Here is an 11,678-nt window from a genome sequence, read left to right on the forward strand (position 1 = left end):
GAACTGGATTTATAATTTTCCAGTTTTATTTTTTATAAAGATTATCTATTATATAAAATAAATGTTAAAATTTTTAGAAACAAACAAAAATAAAATGCCTCAAATCTTAAAAATCGCTAACAAACATATAAATCCAAACAAGCCTTTGCTGCAGCGGGTTATTTTGGGTAACCACTTTCAAATCCGACCCGTAAAATGTCCAACCGAGTGGCAGCAGGAACAGACAACAGAGATTCGATTATCTGGCTACATGCACGATTATCACATATATGAGAATTCCGTTATCTCTGTCTTTCCCTCTGCTTCAAAATGCCGTTACCTAACGCCGCCACCGTCCTGTCTACTCTTCCTCCAATTCAAACTCCAAAGGCAAGCCAATTTTTAGCTTCTTAATTGTTTTCGAATATTTTACAGGGCTCAGCTTTTCATAGCCATTGTTATACAGTTACAATTTTGTTTTTATTTTAGCCAGTAATAATGAAGTGCTTTATTTTATGATAAATGAGTTGCAGATTGGCTGTTAGTTTTGCTTTATTATTCTGAATTATAAATTTCCTGGTTTATTTTTTTATTTGTTGAGCTTAAAATTTGATAGTTCGACTATGGAATCTCTGATGTATTGCTTAAATGGAATGAATCACTTTGCTATAGAGTACAACTAAATTTCTGGATTGAAGTCTTGTGGAAGGTTTTCTTTGCCTGACTAATTTGTTGTCACATATCGTAGTTTAACGACAAAAAGTCCTCAATAAAATGTCATGACAATTTTGGTAGTACAAGAGTCAGCACATTGACAGTGCACAGAAGACTCAATTGTTCTACTTATTCTGTTGCACGGGATGGAAGTAAGTCGGCTGACTTTGATGTGCCATTCCCCGGTGACTATCCTGAGCTTCTTGAACAAGTAAGCTTTTACCTTATATGTATCGTGTAATTTGCAATTATTTTGTTAATTAATTACGTGAATTTTGATAGTGTAAGGTGTAGAATGAGAAAATTCTGCTGTGCAAGATTTGTGGTTCAGCAATATCACTGAGTTTTTGCTGAAACATAATGTGTTTTCTTGATGGAAAAAGAAGTAGAAGAATTTAATGAAAAAAAAAAGAAGATAAGTCTGGGTAATCAAATACGATACTAAGAAAGAAATGAACATGCAACGCAATGCAATAAATACTATAAAAGTTGTGCCAATGATGCTTCAAAGACTACAAATCGTCTATTATTAAATCCTGATAGATATTTTTAGTGAGTTTGCTTTCAATGTAGACAGTAGTATGTGTTCATTGTAAGGTGTCTTTCTCTGTTGTTTATTTAGATAATTATAATGTGTATTTCTAAACAAAAGCAAAGACACGTTTCAAAAAATGTATATATTTATAATAAAACTATATAGACACGAAATTTATGTAAATTAAACAATATCATCGGTCAACATTACTTGTATCTGAATATTGAGCACCTAAAGATGAGTGGTAAAAGCAATTTAAAGAAATGGACATGGAACAGACTCCGAGGAACCTTACGGAATGTATATTCTCTGTGTGTGTATGTCTATCTGGTGTATTATCAATGTTTCCAACCTTTTTAGAATTTGAATTCTTATTGTATTTATTGTGGTTGTGACGTTTACTTTGGGTTTGTAAAAATTAACAGGCAAAAAATGCAGCCGAATTAGCTGCGAAGGATGGCAAACAGTTGATGGTGAGTTAGTACTGGATAATAGAAGAATTTATAATCTAGTACACATCAACTGCCGAAAGTATATAGTTTGTGACCAACAAGTATATGTTACAGGAAATCGAATTCCCAACAGCTGGACTTGATTCTGTACCAGGTGCTTTCCACTTGCCCCACCTTCATCCCTCTTGGGGATCCCTTTTATTGCCTCCCAATTTATCTAGACTGTGTTACAGGTGATGGTGAAGGAGGAATAGAAATGACGGGAAGTATGATGCTAATACGTGAATTTTGTGATCAGTTTGTAACTCCTGAGAAAGCTACACGAACTAGAATAGTAAGCCTTTGTGCATATGATCGGTACTAGAATAATATTTTTCCTTCAATTTGTCTTTTCAAGGAAAGCACTCTGCCGTTAGGGGAGAGGTTTTGTTGTGCATCCTTCTCTTAATTTTATTAGGAGTGAAAGGTAGAGGGCTGTAAATCTGAACTTACTGCTTTTTTGTGTAAGGAAAAAGTAAAAGCTGAGGGAATGTTCAATTTTATTTTAAATTATGAAGCTTATTATAGCATAAGCAGCTTTGAAATATTATTTTATGCATGATTTGATTAAACCAAATAATATTTTAGGGGATTTGAGAATTTTCTGTTATTCTATATGATTGGCCTCATCAACTGTTAAAACTTGTTATATTTTGCTTCTATATATTATATTTCAGGGAACTAACATTGCAGCATTAGATAAGTGAGAAATGATTGTCACTAGGACCATCTTATATAGTTCATGTGATTCTGAATTCATGATTGTTGAGAAAAAGATTTGCATTTGTTTTTTTCAGAAAGAATGTGAAAGATTCTTATTTATGTACTATTATTAAGTTGATGAAGTTTTCTGGACAAATGACAGTGAAATCAACCTTATGTTTCATGATATAGGATATTGTTGACAAATTGTCAAGAAGTTCTTATATATATGTGTTTTCAGGCTGCATTGAGTCAAAAAATATCAATCATACGTTGTGTAAACATTGCTACATGGGTGCCTTACCAACGCTCTGTGCACTTTAAAGACCTTGTTCTGTTTCTCTGATATAAGATCTTGAATGATTTGTGATTTTGGTCAGTCATTTGGTGTCTTCATTTTTAGGTCAAATTTATGTGGATAAACCTGATATTTGTTTCTTTAGTTTTTCCCGGAGGCAAATGAAGTAAAATTTGCAAGACAATCAGCTTTTGAAGGAGCATCCTTTAACTTGGACTATCTTACAAAGCCATCATTTTTTGAGGATTTTGGATTCACTGAAAAGGTCAAAATGGCAGACCGCGTGAAACCAGAAGATGAAATGTTCCTAGTCGCCTATCCATATTTTAATGTCAACGGTAGCTTCAAACATCTTGTCATCTTAATACGTAGTCATTCTATAAGGTTCTTATTTCTGCAATTTCTTTGCCATTTAGAGATGCTTGTGGTGGAAGAGCTTTACAAGGAAGCGGTCTCCAATACTACACGGAAAATGATTATATTCAATGGAGAACTTGACCGGATAAGGTCTGGGTGTATCCTCTGCCATTGTTGCATGATTATCAATCTCGTTGTTTTAGGATAATTTTGATGCTGATACAGTTTTTAGATAAACACCCATCAAATTGGTCACTTGTTTCACCACTTGATATTATTTTAATTCTGATTACTTTCTACTTTCCTCTTTTTTAAATTATCTTTTAATTAAAGAAACAATTTTTCTTTTCCTGGTATTGTTAGGAAGTTAAGGACAAAACTGTTGCAGCATTTGTCCATATCATTGGTGCTTTTATATTGTCTCTTCAGATCAAAGTTATCCTTGACTGACTAAGATTATCCACCATTTTTCTACCCTAAGCTTGCTGCACTAACCAAGACTCTCCTGCCTAAGATGGAGACTGTATATTATATTCACAATTTTAAAGGTCGCAATGGAGGAGCTCTGTTCAGGTTCGCTAGCTAGTAACTGAGATTCTGCTGCTTTAGTGTAACTAATTTATGTTTTTCAAAAATTCGGAAACCTCTACTGCTAACTGTTATTTAGCTCCATAGAGTTGCTATATTTAAAATATAGTCACTACTTTCTCGATGTTGCTGTAACTGATCAATTAAACAGTATTTTCGCTTCTGTTAGGTGCTACCCAGGTTCCTGGAAAGTCTTCAAGAAAGTGAGGAATAAGTATATTTGTTTGCATCAACAGGAAGCTATGCCATCCCTCAAGGAAGTCGCCTTGGATATCCTGCCGTCAGCTTGAGATTTCAGTATGTTCCATGTTGATACAAATCAACTTATGATTTTTTGTTTTTTTGTTTTTCCAAATATCAACTGCAACAGGTCACTACATGAAAGAATGTCCCACATGCTCATCATATTTACAAATAGGCGCAGAAAGATCCAGAATACTTGTTCATAGTATTAATAACATATATTAAATTACTTGCAGGCAACATTGGCTTCTGGCGAAGTGTGAGAAAGTGTGACAAGAAAGCTCAAGAAGGAACAAGGTTGATTCTTCTAATGGTTTTTAAATGTACATATCTCTGAATTGGTGATTCTTTTATTGTGAATTTAAATGTTCATTCAATAGTATCAGAAACACATATATAAGTTTATGTCTGAGCAGCGAATTTCTTATATATCATATAGTGCTGAAAAACCTTAAATTGAACTAAAGCTTTAATATGACATCCACAAAAAACCAAACACATTGCTCAGTTTACCAAATTATGTCACCCAGAAAATAGTTCTTGTTGAAGATATGCATCAAAGTGCTGTCAAAGTGAAGAAGAAGATCTGATGTGTCAAAGAGAAGAAGTTACATTTTTAAATTTGATATTTAAATCAGCAGTTTGTACCGTAGTTGTTTAATGTAATCTTATCTCTATATGAATCTATAAAAAGGAATTGAATGTAAAGTTGTAGTATGGCACATATATGAGTTTTTTATGAATGAAATTATCTTTTCTCATGCGTGTGTTCATCTTTATGAAATTGGAAGCCTGAGACTTGATTTGTTTAGCTTCCAATTTGATTTGTTTAGCTTCCAATTTCCAACAAATAGTATCAGAGCCATTTATCTTAAGGGACCTGTGGGAGATGGATGAAAGCTTGTGAGTAGGAATCAACACTTAAAAGCTATAAAAGTGTTACCATGGCAAGAGAACAGAATGCTCGAGAGAGGACTTTGAAGATTTCCTAAAGCAACCTACAGAAGAACATGCTTTCAACCACTTGAAGTTGTGAGAGACTTCAATGAAATTTGGAGTAGGAATCAACACTTAAAGCGTGGTGAAGTGTTTGGTTGTTTTAGGCTTATACGAAAGGAGGAGTAAGCTTGAAGAAGTTTTCATCATTGTGGCTGCAAAGCAGCAAGAGGTTGCAAGAATGGCAGCAAGAGTGGCTGCAAAGTTGGCTGCAGAAGTGGCAGCAATGCAACAAGTTTGGCAGCAAGATAGGCTGCAAAGTTGGCTGTAGGATTGGCAGCAAAGCAGCCAGAGTGGCTACAAGAGTGGCAGCAAGAAGTGGCTGCAAGAGTGGCAACAAGAGTGCTGCAAGATTGGCAGCAGAACTCACAGCAAGGCAGCAAGTGTGGCTACAAGGTTTTATGCTTACCCGAAAGGAGGAGTAAGTTTGATGATGACTACAAGAATGGCAGCAAGTATGATAGCAAGAATGGCTACAGAGTTTGGGAGTTTGCAGCATTATTGATGCAAGGAGGAGTGTTGAAGATATGCATCAAAGTGCTGTCAAAGTGAAGAAGAAGATCTGATGTGTCAAAGAGAATCTATAAAAAGGGGATTGAATGTAAAGTTGTATTATGGCACATGTATGAGTTTTTTATTAATAAAATTGTCTTTTCTCATGCATGCGTTCATCTTTTATGAAATTGGAAGCCTGAGACTTGATTTGTTTGGCTTCCAATTTCCAACAGTTCTGAAGAGGGAAGAGAATGGTTTGGAATTTATTTCCCTCATACTCTATGGATGAAGATTTGGGAGATAAGGGAAGGGAAGCTGAGCATCAGTCTGTAATGCAATATCCTAAAGAAAGCTTCATAACTAATCTGTGATATATAATAACAGAATTTTTCATATGTAGCATGATTTGTCTAAAAAGATTTCTTCGTTTTTTCTTTTTAGTGTCATGTTGTTTCAACTGGGGAATAACTTATGGATTATTTTTTTAAAGAAAAAAATATATAATTTACATTTGTTCTGAGAAACTTAAATTTTGGATTCTTTAATAAGCTGTTTTAAGGTTTTTTAATTTTTACAATTACACTTCACTTTTTCTCTTAAAAAATGTTTTCGATAATTATTAACGGAAATCACTACATTTATATACGACTAATTAATCTATTAATTCAAAGGGTAATACGAAAATGAGGCGACATTTTGTTGAGTTCAACTCGAAATCTAGAGAATCTTACAGACTTCACTTGTGATTGAGGGTAAGGATGAACTGATGGTATTACCAAATGGGATGTTCCTAAGCCTCACTGGCCTTCGGGAATTGAGAATCGAGGATTTCAGCAAACCTAAAGTGCTGCCAACTGACTTAAAAAACCTCAAATCTCTTGATTCATTATGTATTAGGGAGTCTCATGAGCTTGAGTCTCTTCCTGAAGGACTGCAGGGACTGATCTCTCTTCGTTATTTGGGAATTGATTATTGTAAGAACTTTAAGTGTTTGTCTGATGGATTTAGAAACCTCACTGCCCTTGAGAAGTTGGTGCTCTGTGGCTCTGCCCAAAGCTGGTAGAGATGCCAGGTGGTTTTCAGCACCTTGTTTCCCTCAAATGTTTGAACTTAATTGGTGAACCAGCTCATAGAAATTTATTCTCCCAATATTTCTTCTGCTGCTTTACCGGAGGGCTTGCATCATATCCCCTCTCCTCAAGATTTGCTTATATCAAGTTTTCCTAATCTGACTCTACTGCCCAACCGGCTGGCCAACCTTACATCTCTTCAGTCACTTAGAATTTATAGATGTGGTAAATTGAGCTCCCTTCCCACGAGCACCCAGAATCTTGCCAAGCTTCGGCATTTAGAGATATTCGAGTGCCCTGAACTTTATAGGCGATGTGAGAAGGAAGTTGGTGAAGATTGGTACAAGATAGCCCACATTCCATTTGTAGAAATCTATATATTGAGGCGCTGGAGGCAGAAGCGCAGTCGTTTAACTTTAATCAAGTTGAAAGGTATATCAATGGCCTTCTTAATTAAGATTTTGTTCTGTGATTAAGTTTATGTCATTGTATGGTTTTGAATGCATGTAATGGAACCTCAGGAGGTACAAAGAATTTTTCATTTTCTCTTGGATTAAAGAATTCTATTTTTGGTTGAACTTTGAGATACCCATTTATTACCATATTTTTACTTTTGATCCATGTTAGTTTTACAAAGACAAATACAAATAGGGCATACAAAGACATTTGTAACCCTTGATTTTCATTATTTCTCTCTCTTTCTCTTTTTTTCTGTTTTTTCTTTGTTTTTTTCTTTTTCTTGACATCACTTTGTAGCCCTCTTTGTATGGGTCTTTGTAAGGATAACATTTTTCTTTACTTTTTGGTTGATTAATCTTATTACGCATTATTATTATTATTAGAGATTTTTTGTCACATCACTTTTTATGAGAATCTTTGTAAATGTAACATTACTCTTTAAGATATACTGTTAATCATAATTAAAATTTATTAAGAAATGAAATGATTTTTTTGCCCTTTGCCAAAATAACAAAATCACCCCCAATGACTCAGCTAACCTTGTGTCGCCACACACCACCTCCCACAACCTTGTGGTGTCGTTTGAGACCACCAAAAGCCTTGTGGCGGCCACAAAAGGCTTTAAAGCCTTCAAGGCAACACTGATAAAGGCTAGGCAAGGCCTCTTGGCTAGGGGTGCTTAACGGGTCGAGCTGCTCATGAGCCAGCTCGACTCAGCTCGAGTTTGACTCGTTAACGGCTCGGCTCGTCAGATAACGAGCCGGCTCAGCTCGGTTCGTGAGCCAGACCGAGCCGAGCCTAGCTCGAAAAAAAATGATTTTTCTTTAAAAAAAATTGAATTTTTGAGAGTTGGCTCACGAGCCGACTCGAAATATTTTTAACTCTTTCCCGAGCCAAGCCGAGCCATAAAATCTGCGGCTCAGCTTGGCTCGATTACTACTCTTCTTTCACGAGCCGAGCTCGTTAAGCCGAAAACTTGGCTCGTTAACACCCCTACTCTTGGCAATCGAAAAGGCTAGATTTGGCCCTGGGAGATGTTGCTAGGGCCAGATCTGGCCTTAGGAGGTGTTGCTAGGGCCAAATCTTGTCCCTATCCACGTCAAAATGTCAGATCTAACCTTGGTGTCAATGATGCCAAATTCGGCCTCTCAACACTAATAGAAGCTATATTAGACCCTATTGACGACTTTAGAGGCAAGATCGGGCCTCTATGAATCCGTTAGAGGCTAGATCAATTTTACATGCTTATCAATTAACTTTAACAATATCAGTTACCGGAACAAGGGTTAGGGTCCTATTTTCGAAATTAGTGGAGTTTTTTTAATTTTTTTGTTTGTTTTTCGTTTTATTTAAGAATGTACTTGTTTTGTAATGTTTATAAATTATTATGGGTGATGAAAAATTCATTAATAATTTAATTAGTATTAAATACAAAGTTGAAAAAATGTCAACAAAAGTTACAAACTTAAAGGAAATGGTGATATGGGTATTCAAAACCTTTTAAACATATTTTACAGCGTTTGGATAACGATGGGGGTTTAGGGTTATTCTTGATATCCCCCAAGATTTAGATACGGGGTTTAGATAATAAATCTTAAATAATTCAAAGATTAATCATTATTTGATGACTTGATGGTAAAAAAGCAAAAGGAATTTTATGAGTTCCTGAGTTCGAGTTTTCTTGGACATTAATAAGGGTGGTTATTGAGGTTTTTATCTAGTAAATAATGCCAAAATCCTAAATGATTAGTTAAGGTACGCACAAACTAATTTAAACATGTCCCATGATAAAATAATAATAATAATAATAATTCAAAGATGTCATAATTTCATTGGCATTCTAGAATTTTCGGTTTTTGAATCTTGATCCCATTTATTAACATACTTTTACTCTTAGAATTTCATTACGCAGTCTTACTATTGTCATGATACAGGCTTTTTTGGGGTAAGTGATACAGGCTTTGCTAGCAAGTAACAGATGTGTTATACTGGGAATTATGAATAATTACGGAGGAAATTTCTTTAAAATTTCATTTTATTGGCTGAGTAATATATTCAGTACTTGAACTTTATTATATTAAGAAGTTATAATCAGATATAGATATAACTTAAAATTTGTAAATTTAAATAAAAGATGCATGTTATTATACATGACCTTATTTGGCGTAAAAATGTTTGATATCTTTGTAGTCTTGGTGGATCTTATAAAGTAGTATTACTTACACAAATCGACTTATTATATCAGTTCAGATTGCCGACACGGCGACTCGGTTGATTATTGTTTCGTAACTACATTAGCGTTGAATCCATTATCCAACACCAACAGTGGATAGTCAATAATAATTTAATGGTCCTGATTCTCCCACGTCATACTCCTTTATTCCTCCCCAATAATGTCATCCTTCTTTCTCCCTTCCCTTCTTTCTCCCTTCACTTCTTCTCCAACAAACAGTCAAACTACGATCACCTACTGGTAAAAACCTCCCAAACCCTTCGCCGCTAAGTTTTCTCGTCGTTTAAATATCAAACCTTCTTGATCCTGAAACCATCCAACAAAAATATCAAACATGTCTTCTTATTCAACTTTTCCTGATCTGGACACCGAGATATGGATTGTTCCATTCTTCGGCCAAGGCCATCTTTATCCTTGCATGGAATTATGCAAGCAATTAGCCTCCCGTAATTTCAAAACCTCCCTGATCATTTCTTCCAATATCGCCAATAACGTCCCTTCCTCTATGCGTCAACTTCCTCTCTTTCAAATTACTGAAATACCCTCGTCTCCGCCACCGACGTCGCAGCCTGGCTCAGTCTCCAACCCACTTCAACACCACCATCACCAGCACAGCCAGATGGCCGAGGGCCTTCAGAATCTCTTTTCGACCGGGGTCCGACCCGTTTGTGCTATTGTTGATGTTATGATGTCCTGGACGGATGATACTTTCAAAAAGTTTGGAGTTCCGACAATTGGGTTTTTCACTTCGGGTGCTTGTTCTGCGGCTATGGAGTATGCCACGTGGAAGGCCCACCCGGAAGATCTCAAACCCGGAGAGATCCGTTTGCTCCCCGGGTTGCCTGAAGAGATGGCTTTAACTGAGTCGGATCTTAAGCGCAAGCCTCATGGGCCTCCAGGAGGTATGCTCGGCCCACCAGGTGGTCCTGGCCCATTTCCAGGCGCGGGCCCGAGGCCGGGCTTCCCTGGTCCACCAGGTGCAGGCCCGAGGCCTGGCTTCCCTGGTCCACCAGGCGCACCTGGGCCTAAGATGATGGGCCCACCTCGTCCGGGTCAACAACCACCGTGGGTGGAGGAAGTAGCGGGGTCAATCGCGTTGATGCTTAACACGTGTGATGATCTCGAACGACCATTTATAAAGTACCTGGCTGATCAAACGGGGAAACCGGTTTGGGGAGTCGGCCCACTATTACCGGAACAGTTCTACAAATCAGCCGGTTCATTGCTTCACGACCGCGAAATAAGATCGAACCGCCGGTCTAACGTGACGGAAGACGAGGTAATCGAATGGCTAGATTCGAAGCCACGTGGATCAGTCTTATACGTGTCATTCGGTAGTGAAGTCGGCCCCAAAATGGAGGAGTACCCACAAATAGCCGACGCATTAGAAGCATCAAACCAGCCATTTATTTGGGTAATTCAAGCCGGTTCAGGTAGATCGGGCCCGCCACGTCAGCTATTGGGCCTAAGTGGCGGAGAAGGCGAAGAAGAAGGGTATTTTCCCCACGGGCTGGATAGCAAAGTTGGTGAAAGAGGTTTGATAATACGCGGATGGGCACCACAATTGTTGATACTGAGTCACCCATCAACGGGGGGATTTTTGTCGCATTGTGGATGGAATTCAACGGTGGAGGCAATCGGGCGTGGGGTCCCGTTTTTGGCGTGGCCCATCAGAGGTGACCAATTTTATAATGCGAAATTGGTAATCAATCATCTTAAAGTGGGGTACATGGTTAGTGATGATCAATCAGAAATGACGAAGAAGGATAATATAATAAAGGGAATTGAGAAGCTGATGGGAGATGAAGAAATGAAGAAGAGAGCTGAAGTGATTGGGAAGAGATTTGAGAATGGTTTTCCTACAAGTTCAGTGGCTTCTTTGGATGCTTTCAGTGATTTTATTAAGCAGAAAGCAGTTTAGTTATTATTTCTTGTATTTTAGTCCTCTCCTTGTTTTGTTTGGTTGGGAGGTTGAGACTTTGCATGTTAAATGTAATTTTAATTCTTTTTAACATCACATTTAACATTGCAAATGTTATATTTCTATGGTGGCAAAAATAAAATAGAAAACTAATATCTGTAAGCACATAAACCCTTGTAGGAAATTATAAAAAAAAATATATATATATTTCTCTTAAATGATTTATTATATTTTGCTTATAAGATAAAATGTCAAGATTTTATATTAAAAACTTGAAAATTGACCTTTTAAATACATTAAATTTTGTTCATAAATCTTTATATAAAATTATGTTTGTGTTTATTTCGTAGTGTTTGATTGATAGCAAAAGGCTTTTCAGAATCCAAATATAGTTGGAGTGTTGTTTAAATTAGAAGTAGTTGATTTACAAAATGTTTTAATTCTTGCATCGTGAAAGTACTTGAAAGAATATTTTAAATATAATCGCACGACATATGCGGTTATCTATAACAAAACAGTTACTATTAATCCTTAACTTTTATTTTATGCTTTGTTTTTAAAAAAAATATCAACATACCAATATTAAGATATTTATGT

At 36.5% G+C, this 11,678-nt stretch overlaps 2 protein-coding genes across 2 annotated transcripts; both read left to right on the forward strand.

Moving 5' to 3' along the window:
- The first annotated feature begins 209 nt into the window (after window positions 1–209).
- LOC116122448 (protein LOW PSII ACCUMULATION 3, chloroplastic-like) lies at window positions 210–4,341 on the forward strand. The gene is made up of 10 exons (XM_031408291.1): window positions 210–369; window positions 728–904; window positions 1,654–1,701; window positions 1,795–1,834; window positions 1,914–2,014; window positions 2,865–3,057; window positions 3,136–3,234; window positions 3,532–3,649; window positions 3,834–3,961; window positions 4,144–4,341. The coding sequence occupies exons 1-9, from the start codon at window positions 310–312 to the stop codon at window positions 3,952–3,954; spliced, it is 957 nt and encodes a 318-aa protein (XP_031264151.1). The 5' UTR covers window positions 210–309; the 3' UTR covers window positions 3,955–3,961; window positions 4,144–4,341.
- A 5,091-nt stretch (window positions 4,342–9,432) lies between these two features.
- On the forward strand, window positions 9,433–11,177 carry LOC116122447 (scopoletin glucosyltransferase-like). Its single transcript, XM_031408290.1, has one exon. The coding sequence runs from the start codon at window positions 9,495–9,497 to the stop codon at window positions 11,079–11,081; it is 1,587 nt and encodes a 528-aa protein (XP_031264150.1). The 5' UTR covers window positions 9,433–9,494; the 3' UTR covers window positions 11,082–11,177.
- Window positions 11,178–11,678: the final 501 nt, after the last annotated feature.

This window comes from Pistacia vera, unplaced genomic scaffold (assembly GCF_008641045.1).
Source record: "Pistacia vera cultivar Batoury unplaced genomic scaffold, PisVer_v2 Contig134, whole genome shotgun sequence".
NCBI classification, from domain to species: domain Eukaryota; kingdom Viridiplantae; phylum Streptophyta; class Magnoliopsida; order Sapindales; family Anacardiaceae; genus Pistacia; species Pistacia vera.

Bases quoted from the DNA above. Each gene is read 5' to 3' on its own strand.
- LOC116122447 (XM_031408290.1), top strand. From the start codon at position 9,495: ATGTCTTCTTATTCAACTTTTCCTGATCTGGACACCGAGATATGGATT.
- LOC116122448 (XM_031408291.1), top strand. From the start codon at position 310: ATGCCGTTACCTAACGCCGCCACCGTCCTGTCTACTCTTCCTCCAATT. The intron at 905-1,653 runs GTAAGCTTTTAC...AAAAATTAACAG, and splicing joins ATCCTGAGCTTCTTGAACAA to GCAAAAAATGCAGCCGAATT. The intron at 2,015-2,864 runs GTAAGCCTTTGT...TTGTTTCTTTAG, and splicing joins AAGCTACACGAACTAGAATA to TTTTTCCCGGAGGCAAATGA.